Below are 12,097 nucleotides of genomic sequence, written 5' to 3'. Positions count from 1 at the left end.
AAGGAAAGAGAGAGAGAGAGAAAGGGAGGGAAGGAAAGAGAGAGAAAGGGAGGGAAATAGAGAGAAAGGGAGGGAAGGAAAGAGAGAAAGGGAGGGAAGGAAAGAGAAAGGGAGGGAAGGAAAGAGAGAGAAAGGGAGGGAAAGAGAGAGAAAGGGAGGGAAGGAAAGAGAGAGAGAGAGAAAGGGAGGGAAGGAAAGAGAGAGAAAGGGAGGGAAATAGAGAGAAAGAGAGGGAAGGAAAGAGAAAGGGAGGGAAGGAAAGAGAGAAAGGGAGGGAAGGAAAGAGAGAGAAAGGGAGGGAAAGAGAGAGAAAGGGAGGGAAGGAGAGAGAGCAGGAGGGAGGGAATGAGAGCGAGAGAGAGAAAGGGAGGGAAGGAGAGAGAGCAGGAGGGAGGGAATGAGAGCGAGAGAGAGAAAGGGAGGGAAGGAAAGAGTGAAAGGGAGGGAAGGAAAGAGAAACAGAGAAAGGGAGGGAAGGAAAGAGAGAGAGGGGGGTAGAAAGGGAGGGAAGGAGAGAGAAAGGGAGGGAAGGAAGGAGAGAGAGAGGGAGGCAGAAAGGGAGGGAAGGACAGAGTGAGAGAAAAGGAAGGAAGGAAAGGGAGAGAAAGAGGGAAGGAGTGAGAGAGACAGAGAGAGAGAAAGGGAGGGAAAGAAGGAGAGAGAGAGAAAAAGGGAGGGAAGGAAAGAGAGGAGGGAGAAAAGGAGGGGCAGGAAAGAGAGAGAGAGAAAGGGAGGGCAGGAAAGAGAGAAAGGGAGGGCAGGAACGAGAAAGGGAGGGGAGAGAGAGAGAGAGAGAGAGAGAGAGAGAGAGAGAGAGAGAGGGAGCGAGGGAAGGAAGGAAGGAGAGAGAGAGGGAGGGAGGGAAGGAGAGAGAGAGAGGGAGAAAGGGAGGGAAGGAGAGAGAGAGAGAAAGGAAGGGAAGGAGAGAGAGAGAGAGAGAGAAAGGGAGGGAAGGAAAGAGAGGGAGAAAGGGAGGGAAGGAGAGAGAAAGGGAGGGAAGGAGAGAGGGAAGGAGAGAGAGAGAGAGAGAAAGGGAGGGAAGGAGACAGAGAGAAAGGGAGGGAAGGAGAGAGAGAGAGGGAGAAAGGGATGGAAGGAGAGAGAAAGGGAGGGAAGGAGAGAGAGAGGGTGGGAGAAAGGGAGAGAAGGAGAGAGAGAGAAAGGGAGGGAAAGAAGGGGAGAGAGAGAGAGAGAGAGAGAGAGAGAAAGAGAAAGGGAAGGCTTGATTGTCTTCTGTAATACAAATTAGTAGCACAGTTGTCTGTTAGGTTTGCTGATGTGTGTGGGGTGAGAGCTGCGTCATGACAGTGTGCAGCGTTTGTGTGGTGTTCTCTGTAGCCTGAATGGCACTGATCTGGTTTTGTTGGGTGGGCAGGATGGACCCCCTTTCTCCCTCCATCACTAAGCGCGACGTCTGTTAGCTGACACAACCGATCTGGCGGTTAGTGTTCTCCTCCGAGCGCGTCGAGCTGTCATGTAGCACTGCGATGGCGGCACTGCAGAAACATGCAGTTGATGCCGAATCATCGAGCCGGACCTCGTTTTTGAGCTGTGCTGTAGAAACTCCTGGCTCTGCATCTCATACACCTGAATTTAAGATGATTATTTCAGTCTGTACAGGGCGACGTGCAGCAGTGCTCGCACCATGTTTTAGCCTTTATTCCCTACTGACTCGGTAATGCTGCCTCTTTCAGTTGTTGCCTCTTAAACTCTTTGAGACCACCGGTGGTTCCAAAACCCACCTCGTCATGTTCTTCATAACGTTCATATTCCATAAGCTCCATTCAGAAGCTGGGCGTCGTGTGAGGCTGTAGCTCTTCTCTCCAGTCTAATAGACGGTGATGTCATTTTAAACCCTTATAATAAAAGAAGCTGAACTTTGTTTTTCTACTGAAAGTCGACCCGTTTTTCCCCAAATCTGGGCTCTAAACTATAAACAGACGGCGTCTCTTCAGTGATCTGCTCTGGAAACATGACTTTTAGAAAATAACACAAAGAGCGCCGGAGATTTTTGGCTTTCAGCAGTAAATTGTGAGCGTATAGTGATACGTGTAGATCATAAAACGCACGTTCTGTTCATTTGAGGGGCTTTTACAAATAAATAAATAAAGTAAAATTTTACATTCATTTCATGCAGTTACTGAATAATTTGCCTTAAGATTTGGTCACTTAAATTCAGACGGACAAACCAAAATACACCCTGGAGCATAAGAGGTAAACAAAAAATCTTACATAGTGCAGCTTTCAAGAATAAAAAGTTATTAGAAGTTTTGTCTCACATGCTGCCGTTATCAGTGACTGCAGCACTGCAAGCAGGCGAGATTAAGCTGGATTAGATCGCTCTTCCAGTGGTGAGGTAGTGTTTGGATAGAAAAGCAAATAAAGACAATATCAAATATGTTGTTCACCCGATCGATCTGCCCTGAGAACATCAGAAGGTCGGCCTGCCCAAGCGGGCAGCGATGCCTGAAACGATGACTGGCTGAAGACGTTGTGGGTGAACGTGTGTCACTGCGGCTCTCGGACAGTAAGTAAGGAGTAGTTAAAGGCCGTGTTGCTGACTTTGGTGTTAGGAACTTCAGTTGTGGTGCATCGTTGTAAGGTGATATTTCATGAGCAACAGCTGTTTGTATGTTTATGGGAATTTTCCTGGAATTTGTCCTGGAAAAGTCCTGTTTTTGTTAGCGTGAATGCTTGCTTAAGCAATTGCTTTTAGAAACTTACTGTAAATAATAAAAAAAAGAGAGAGATTTTTGTTTGTGCAGTGTTTTTTCCTCCAAAGTTGCTCACGGCACTAATCAGGATTTGCTGACGCAGCTGCACTGGCGCCCTGGGGGAAGCTGTTAACGGACTAATATGGGTGTTATAAGACGTAGGTGTGGCGCTCCGGAGTTGGCATTGTTTGAAAGCTGCTGCTGTTGCAGTGTCTAAAACTAGCCTGCCCTTTGGGCTGATTCCTGACTGCTAGGGAGGCATAATTATATCTGAAATAGTCTTAAGTGGGAGCAATAAAATCCAGTACTGCAGTATTTGGAAACTATATCATGGTATTAAAATGTCACCTGATATTTATGCATTGAAAAAGTTAATCAGCTTGTTTCCTGAACAGTCACATTTACAACATTTGGCAGACGCTCTTGTCCAGAGCGACTTACAATTTGATCATTTTACACAGGTAGGTGAGGGCGGTGTTAGGAGTCTTGCCCAAGGACTCTTATTGGTATAGTGCAGGTGCTTGTCCAAGCAGGGGCTTGAACCCCAGTCTACAGCGTAGAAGGCAGAGGTGTTACCCACTACTAACCAACCACCGCTGCTCTATGGTTACAGAACGTCTGACATGACTTGCTTTGATTGGACTGATTTTGGTTCTGTTTTCTGAACATGTCATGATAGGATTCAAGGCTTGCAGTGTTTATAATGCAGCATAACCATTTTATTTACTATCCAGAACTGCCAGTGAACCTAAACATGTCTTCTGAGTGTTTATGTATGTTGCTGAATACAAAAAATTGGTTAAAAAAAAAAATCCATTTTGTCTGGGGACTATTTTCCCTTACAACACCCTGACGTACCTTTTTGGATCAGGGGTCGGCAACATGCGGCTCTTTACTGCCCTGTTGTGGCTCCACAGCAGAATCAGTTTAGTAGGTAATAATAAAATAATCCTCCTTTAGATTAAAATAAGCTCTGCTGATCCTTCAACACAGTTCAACAGTAAATGGTCTTAAACGCTGGAGTTAATGTAGAACTGCTGATTCACCCTTTAACCCTGAAGGTTGACGCACAGACTGCTGGTCACTAACAGCGCAGAGTATAATCTCGCCCAGCTACTGGCTAATGAAACAGCAAAGAGAGAGATTTAAGATGAGCATTAATGATTTGGAGATGAATGGACTTATTTGCGTTAATAAGCACTCCAGCTGGTTTCCTGATGTGTTTAATCTACAATCAACTTCTCGTTCGCCAGGTTCCTGTTCAGATGTTCCCGTTCCACCTTAAAAGGTGTAGCAGTCTCAGGCACCATTTAAGGTGGAATGGGAAAATTTGTACAAGAAGCTGGAGAATGAAAAGCGACTTCAGCCTCGTAAAAAACTTTGAGAGACGTTTTACAAGAAACTGTTCCACTTTTGAGAAGAAAGTTTCCTGCTGGAGATGTTGGAAAAGCAGCGTTCCACCTTAAATGGTAGCTGGGCTAAAGCTTAAAGCAGATCATAGTAAGTCGGTGTTTTCGTTTGTTATATTTTTAGCCTATACTAGTACATCAGCACATTCTGAGACATATTGACAGCCAAGATGGTAAATTGGACATAAAATGTTGCAGCTCATGAGGTTTTGCTTTGATTTTTACTGAGAACAAATGGCTCTTTATATCATTTGGGTTGCCACCCCTGTTTAAGAGGCATCAAACTCCTCCTATCATCACCAAGTGCGTGGATGTGTTTAGGCGACCTGTGGAGCTCTGTGTGTGTGGTTGGGTCGGTGGGTGGGTGTTGTCTTTGCGTGACAGATCAGTGTGTGTGTGTCGCGCTGGGCTGGGCCACAGAGTGCACAGTAATGGCCATGTCCCTCCACCCCTGAGGGGAGCAGTAGCTGCAAGCACTGATTGATAAACCAATAAATCTTTGGCAGCGTTGCTAATTAAGCTGTCAGGGCCGCATGTTACGGACAACCTTTGTTCCCGGCGGCACTTTTTCAGTAGAAGCTTTCATGGAAGCTTCTGTGACCCTCTTCTGCCACACTGTCCTCTGACCGTTCTTTCAGCTGTCTTTCTCTCTGCTGAAATGTAGCTGAGCAGGTTATCCAGCTAACTGCTACCAGGTCAGCAAAGCAGCAGTCAGAGTCTTGCGGCTTAAATGTGGGCAAGAACTGCCTACTTTGACAGGCAGGGCTGTTTGACCAGGGGTGGGCAATATGGCAATATTTTATCATTATTGTGATAAATTATGTGACATTAAGTTATTTTGAGCATATTGTGGGTATTGTCATTCTTAAAGATCACTGACAAACTGTTTCTTTATAAAGTGAGCATAATGAGGGCTGTTTAAATGGATTTAGTGAAGTGCAGTTTGCGAAATATTGTATAAAAATAATTGCAGTTATTATAGGATTTTTAGATGTGGCACTACAGTTTCACTTTTGGCTCTTACAGTTTATTACATCTCAAAAAACAAATTATAGTGGTCTATATTGCGTATCATGAAAGTGTCTCAAGGTATTGTGATGTAACTTTTTTGCCATATCGCCCACTCCTACCACAGACCATTGTTTCTGTGTGATGTTTAAGGTGGGCTGCAACAAAAACAAACCCACAGGGAGCAAAGTGTTATGCGTGGAAAAACGTGAGGATGCCTTTAGCTTCTAAATTCTTCAAAGAAACCTTTTGCAAAACATTTCAACGTGAAATTCACAATACTTATGACTGTATCTTGGTGCAAAACCGTCACTGTGCTCAAGAACGTGTTTATTTCCTTTCCGTCAAATTAAATCAAATTAAATTAAATTTTTCCTGTATATGTAGAAGAAGAAAAAGAAAAAGTAGGATTTTTCAAACTTTTTCAAATCAGTCGCTTAAGCCATGCCATACTTTGTAGTTGGGAACATTCCCAAATACTCTCAGATATAAGATATTTTTGTTTGGAAAAATGAATGTTGTTGTGGCCCTGAAATCCTGATGTAAGTAAAAAGTGCTCCAAAGCCAATTTATATACATTTCGCTGTTGTCAGAAGAAAACCTTGTATCTCCAAAATCTACCGGACATTTTTGGGTCCATTCTTCATGAAATTTACACACAATGTGAAGGACATCAAAAGCTGAAAAATGTCAGCAATTGAGATATCAGGTTTTCTTTCGACAGCAGCGATATATTCCCCCCCCCCCCCGCCCCAATACCTGTTCACAAATTCAACAGTATTCCAACATTATAGCCTTTTATGGCCAAAGCCACTGAACTACCATACTGTCAAAACTTGTTTGCACTATGTATTTTAATTCTCAGCCTCACTGTAAATAATCTGACTAATAGCTCGATTGGATTTTAATACGTCCGTGTAAACACCTCAGTCGAAATTGTCCAGTCCGATTGAGGCCATTTGGCATACAATTTCTTTCCGATTGAACGAGTTGGGTAATCCTGTAAATAGACCGTTAAATAGAAGAATAATATCCATGTAAACATCTGTATCCGATTACATTCCCTATCGGAACGTTTAAGTCAGTTCTGCATGTGAGTCACGTCATAGTGAGAGTTTACACCGTTCAACATGGCGGAGCAGAAACTGGTCTGCAGAGGAGACGAAGTTCATGCTCTGATCTTTAAAAGACGGCGGCGGGACCGACGTCCAGCTTATGTGTCTCCGAACACGACGTCTTCCTCTCGGCCTTCTTTAATCAGGACATGTGAAGGACGTTTTCCTTGCAGGAGCTGCAACATGTCACATTAAGCGCAGATGGAAAATGATGAATTCTAGGTGCTGAAAAGAGCACAACTTCTGACTTGTCTCTGACTCTTAGCCCCTGCAAACCCCTCGAGCAGACCACTCGAACTGTGCAGTTAACTGACGTTTGGCTAACGCCGCGTAGCGTCCCGAGCTGAAGGAGAAGCTCTAATAGTGTGTGTCGGCCTCCCACTGCGGTGTCAGCACTCATACACACTGTGGACGGCCCAGCAGAGGAGCCGGAGCCGCACAGCTCCAGCAGGGGGGCCACGCCTGGAACCCGTGCCCACACACGGGCACCGAGGGTGGGCATAAACGGGGGCGAAACGCGGGGGTCTCTGTCAGAATCAGAGCTGGAGCGCAGGACATAAATGAGCGTGGAGCGCTGCGAACTTTGACCCCCCTGACCCTTGCGAGAGAGTTTTTTGAGCTGCCTCAGGCTCTTCTCCTCTGCTGATGCACTCTAATTAGGACACTGTTGCCATGGAAACGGGAATGTGAGGACCCCAACTGGATGCTTGGGATGTCAGTCAGGGTCGGAGACGCCCCATGACGATGACTGCAATGATTATAGGGATCTGGTGGAGGCAGGTAGACCTGGATTTGCGTTATAAACACCTAAGAAGTTAATGTTTTGTGGTGATACTGATGATGATGATGATGAAATCATTATTATAGTATTTACTATCCTGCTGCCTTACAATACCCTGCATGTACCCCTCCACCAATAATGAATTCAGAAAAAAATCATAGCTTATCTTAAAGCCATTGTAAATCAGTGTCTCCGCATATTCATAGCCTCTGCATGTAATAACTTACTGTGAAGGAGCTTTTAGAGGCGGACGTCTGGTTCCTGTCACCACCACTCGCCACGCGTCTCTAGAACGGAGCACTTCACACCAAACTACTCTAAATGACTGTCTTAATTATTTAGTTATGTAGAAATGTAGAAAAATTGGTGGAATTCCCCTTCAGTGGTGAATAAATGGTCTCAGTTAGCTTTTTCAAACGGTGTAAAATAGGTTTTGATGTGATGGTAGTGATGTATTTCTTCCTGTTCTGCATATCAACATATGTGACTTGTAGAAAAGTTGAATTTTCAGATGTGATGGGCTAAAAAACATCTGGAAAACAGCAGCTGTTCTGCCTAGGGTTGTCGCAAGACCAGAACTTTGATTTCGGTACTGATACCAAGCTTGATATCAAATGATGCTATGGCAAAAAGTTAAAAGTGACTGTTTTAGGTTTCTATTTTTTTATTTTTTTAGATGCATTCTTTGATTTCATTTGTTCTTTTTATTGTTGTTATTGACATTTTTATTTATGTTATTTATAAGTTTATAGTTTTAATATAATATATTACTATTTCATTTTGCTATTTTTTCAGTAATATTGTTGTCTCTAGTTTTTTTTCTCACCCTACTTAGTCATTTATTTTTAGTACTAGGTAGACTAATATTTTTATTTCCTTGATTTAATTTGCTAATCTTATTCATTCAAGTTTCCTAAATCTTATTGGTCTAATGTTTTATTTTTTTGGTCTTATTTACTTTCTTTGCTCTATTTTTACTAACATTCATTTACATTTAATTTTTTAGTCCCTTGTATTTTGTATAATGCTAATACATTGTAAATGAGGGTCACTTTCAATGTACACCGAGTTTAAATAAAGGTTGATTGACTGATGCCCTGTGATGGACTGGCGACCTGTCCAGGGTGTATCCTGCCTTCTGCCCAATGACAGCTGGAATAGGCTACAGCTCCCCCCTGTGACGCAGAAGGAGAAGCGGCTTAGAAGATGTCTGTGTGTGTGTGTGTGTGTGTGTGTGTGTATGATTGATCAGGTGTGTCCAGGTGTGCTCAGGTGAGGGTAACACGGTGCGTGTGCTCAAATGTAATGATTACTGTGTTTCAGGGACGATGATGACATCAATGATGTGGCGTCTATGGCCGGGGTCAACCTGAACGAGGAGAGCGCCCGTATCTTAGCAACCAATTCAGAGCTAGTGGGCACGCAGATCCGCTCGTGTAAAGATGAGGCCTTTCTGCCCACAGGCCTGCTGCACCGCCGCATCCTGGAGACAGGTATGACATATACACTGCTACAGGGTGTATTGGAGTCACATCTGTACTATACATGCAGTAAATACATACAGTAAATACATACATACAGTAAATACATACATACAGTAAATACATACAGTAAATACATACATACAGTAAATACATACAGTAAATACATACATACAGTAAATACATACATACAATAAATACATACAGTACATACATACATACATACAGTAAATACATACAGTACATACGTACATACATACAGTACATACATACGTACGTACAGTACATGCAAACATACATACATACGCCCATCACATGGTTTGGTGTGAACCAACTTTTTCTTTGGTTCATTTCGACAGGTACGAGTACTCCACCTGCTCTTGGGTGCTACACTCAAAAGTTTGCTTTCTAATGAGTCTCGGTCAGTGTGCTGATGGTGGGAGCTCTTTTTTTTACCAGTGCTCTGCAGCAGATGAGATTCGACATCACCACGCTTTTCTCTTCTTCTGGCAGCACGTCAGCGCTGTACTGTCTGCATGATCTGCCTTTTTACATTTGACTCTTGATAGATTGTTCATGAGCTGCTGCTAATAAGGACAGTCAAGCAAAATGATAGCAAAGCATATGGTTTTGCAAATGGATCACAGAACATTTTTATCACCAGGCATTAATGACCATCTTGATTAAATACAATCAGGAGGTAAGGTGTGTTGTTATTGCCTTGACTGTAAGTAAAACCCATATGTCACACATCTCTGTTTTAATACAAAGATGTGGTGGGGTAATATATCAAGAATATATAGCTGTGGATTTTACACAGTCATAGGCTAAAATAACTTTGACTCTAGTGTGAAAGTTTCTGCTTGTAACCCTGGGTGTGTAATTTGGTGCACTTTAGCGATGCAGGGACAGTAACAGTGACACAGCCTAAGGCTGACTTTACACAGAGAAACTTTAATGCAAATTTAGTTGCTTGAAACCTGCATAGAACTAAATTGCACTTGGGTTGCATAATTTGAAGCGTCATGCAACTCACTTGAAACTCAGCCGCAACTGTTGGAAGTGTCTCGACTTCGTGGAACAAGTTTCATGAAAGTTGTTCACGTGTGTTGTAGATAATGTCACGTGTGAGAGTAAATGTCATCATTTTAATGTGATTGGCCCAACGAGCAAGACGAACAGAAGATTGGTTTAAAGAGTTTAAAACAAGAACAATACAGAGTATCGGAAATATGAATTGCTGATCTGGCTGACTAGTGAAGAAACTGCATGTGTTGCATTTAATAATTGCTTTGTGTTCCAGTCAAGTTGCACGGAAATGGTTTCAGGTCAGCTCACAACATGAAACTAGTTGCAAGAAAGTTTCACTGTGTAAAGCCAGGCCAAGACGAACATCTAGTGCGGCCAGTGTAAAAGGAAACTGATGGAATTGAAAGTGAATTTTTCAGACAGCTTCAAATATGACTGTTTTTAAGGGTGATATATTGCGAAATATATGCCAACATGCACCTTTTTGTCTCCAAATGTTTTTATTTTCAAGACGAAGCCCCACAGTGTGTTAATATTAAGTTCAACAGGAGTAGCAAAAAGGAGCACAACACGCCCCCAAGGCACCTTTTAACACGGATCAAGAAAAGGAAGAGAAACTCAAAGTAATACCAAACAAATACAATGCCATCTGTAATAGTACTAATAATACTGACAGACGTAAAGCAGGTTTCCAGTAAGTCTGCTGTGGACCTTTCAGAGGAGTCTCCATCATCATCAACACTGTCAGTTTCTCTGTTAGCTCTAAGACCATTAGCTTCAGCATGATCAGTGGTTATCGCCGAGCTCCTCACTTTGTTCGTCATGAACTCATCTCTGCTGAATGTAGGCCAGGCTTGAAACGCTCGCGGCAAAAAGAGCAACTCTCCCTCTTTCTGTTCGCCTCTCTTTGGCTTGGCTTTGTGTTCTTCGTGTCTGTTTATTGTTTTTGACTGTGTCACCGCCACAGACAGAGGGTGTGTCGGCCTATATGCCGGCGCTATGTGTTGCTTTTGAATACGATGCGTGCGACTCTCTTAAACGGGCTCGTCTCCTCCTCTAATGACTCTCTCCGCGGCTCTCTGGGCTCCGTGAGTGAATCCGCGGGCCGCGGTATGAATAGTTTATGGGCCTGCCGTTTGAAGACTGGCTGTCAGGTTGTCCTGTGGACCGCAGGAAGGCGGCACTCCGGTACGAAAGCAGCTCATATCTTTCCTCTTCTCTTTCAAATCAAAGACTGGGGCTAGACCTGCAGGCCTGAGCTTTTCTCATAAGGACTGCGGTCAGACCTGCTCTCCGTGGAGGTGAACGCTGCAGGAATACTGCTACGACTTTCAGTGATGTGGAATGTGAGGTTAAGCGGGGATCCAGATCATAATTATGACTATGATATAATATATATTAGTAATAATAGTGGACATCGGTGAAGTGAATCTCTGACCTCACAATGATTTGATTCGTTTTAAGATTCAGTGTGTCATGTATCAAATTTCACCATGATTCACTTAAAAAGAACCATCTGAATGCTGATATTGTTTTATATAATTCTTCTTTTTATTTTTACATTTTTTGGATTTGTACCCGATTTTCTCCCCAATTTAGTTTCCAATTCCACCCGCTACTTAGGGCTCCCCCAATCACACAATGTTATCAACGCTAGGAGGGTGAAGGCAGCACAGGCTTCCTCTGAGTCCTGTGAAACCAGCCACCGCTTCTTTTTGAACTGCGACGTCACTGGACGGCCGAACGTCCTCAGAAAGCGTTGACCGCCACATCTGTTACGTCAGCTAACAGACGCCTGCACTCACTAGCATCACATTGCGTGATGGGGGGGAGAAGGTGGGCCATCCTACCCACCCTGAGAGAGCGAGGCCAATTGTGCTCTCCTGGACTCCCGGCTACGGACGGCTGCAGCATCCTGTGTGAATTCATTGTGTCTGTGATGTCAGGAGAATAAACTAATTTACGTATATCCACGTATTCAGCCTACAGCTGTTTAGCTCCGCCCATTCGTACTGAAGTTATGATGGTGTTTGAGCTCTGAGTGCTTTCTGAATTAACACAATACAACAGTCAGTCAGAACCAGAGATCATTTACACATAACGTGTCTTACCAGCCTACGCCAAACGATTTTTTACTTGATTTTAAGTCCGATTTGCTTCTTTGTGACTAATTTTCACCTCTGAAGCAATTTTCCAGGTCGGGAGCTTGATTGGAAGTGTCTGGTGGTGCGGATGATCTGGTAGTGCGAGAGGAGAAACGAGTGAGTCTTTAGTCCAACCCCCCATTCAGACTCTGAAGTGATCAGAGACCCACCGATATTATGAAACATGTTTTGATATTCATGACTCAAAACATTCAGTCCTGTACTGTGAGAAGGTCAGAGATGATTCAAATAACAGCCAATCAGAGAGCTAGGAGAGCGGAGAAAATGGTGCATCGCCTGAACGGTGGTGTGGCGACAGAGGAGCTACGTGTAAAACTCAGGCAGATAAGAGTCAGTATCATGTTTGAATGTGTGGATCCAGAAGTCGAGTCACTCTCTTTGCATTTTCAGCTCAG

At 43.5% G+C, this 12,097-nt stretch overlaps 1 protein-coding gene across 2 annotated transcripts in view; it reads left to right on the top strand.

Annotated features, from left to right (window-relative positions):
* The window catches only part of LOC108431712 (transcription initiation factor TFIID subunit 4-like), a 155,489-nt gene that overhangs the window by 51,546 nt on the left and 91,846 nt on the right, over window positions 1–12,097 (top strand). For both annotated transcript variants that reach the window (XM_017705051.2, XM_037540106.1), the window contains one exon: window positions 8,351–8,520. In XM_017705051.2, the coding sequence (XP_017560540.1) occupies window positions 8,351–8,520 (170 nt within the window). The remainder of the gene's footprint in view (window positions 1–8,350; window positions 8,521–12,097) is intronic.

This window comes from Pygocentrus nattereri, chromosome 7, assembly GCF_015220715.1.
Source record: "Pygocentrus nattereri isolate fPygNat1 chromosome 7, fPygNat1.pri, whole genome shotgun sequence".
Taxonomy (NCBI): domain Eukaryota; kingdom Metazoa; phylum Chordata; class Actinopteri; order Characiformes; family Serrasalmidae; genus Pygocentrus; species Pygocentrus nattereri.
This window is presented reverse-complemented; position numbering and strand designations above follow the sequence as displayed.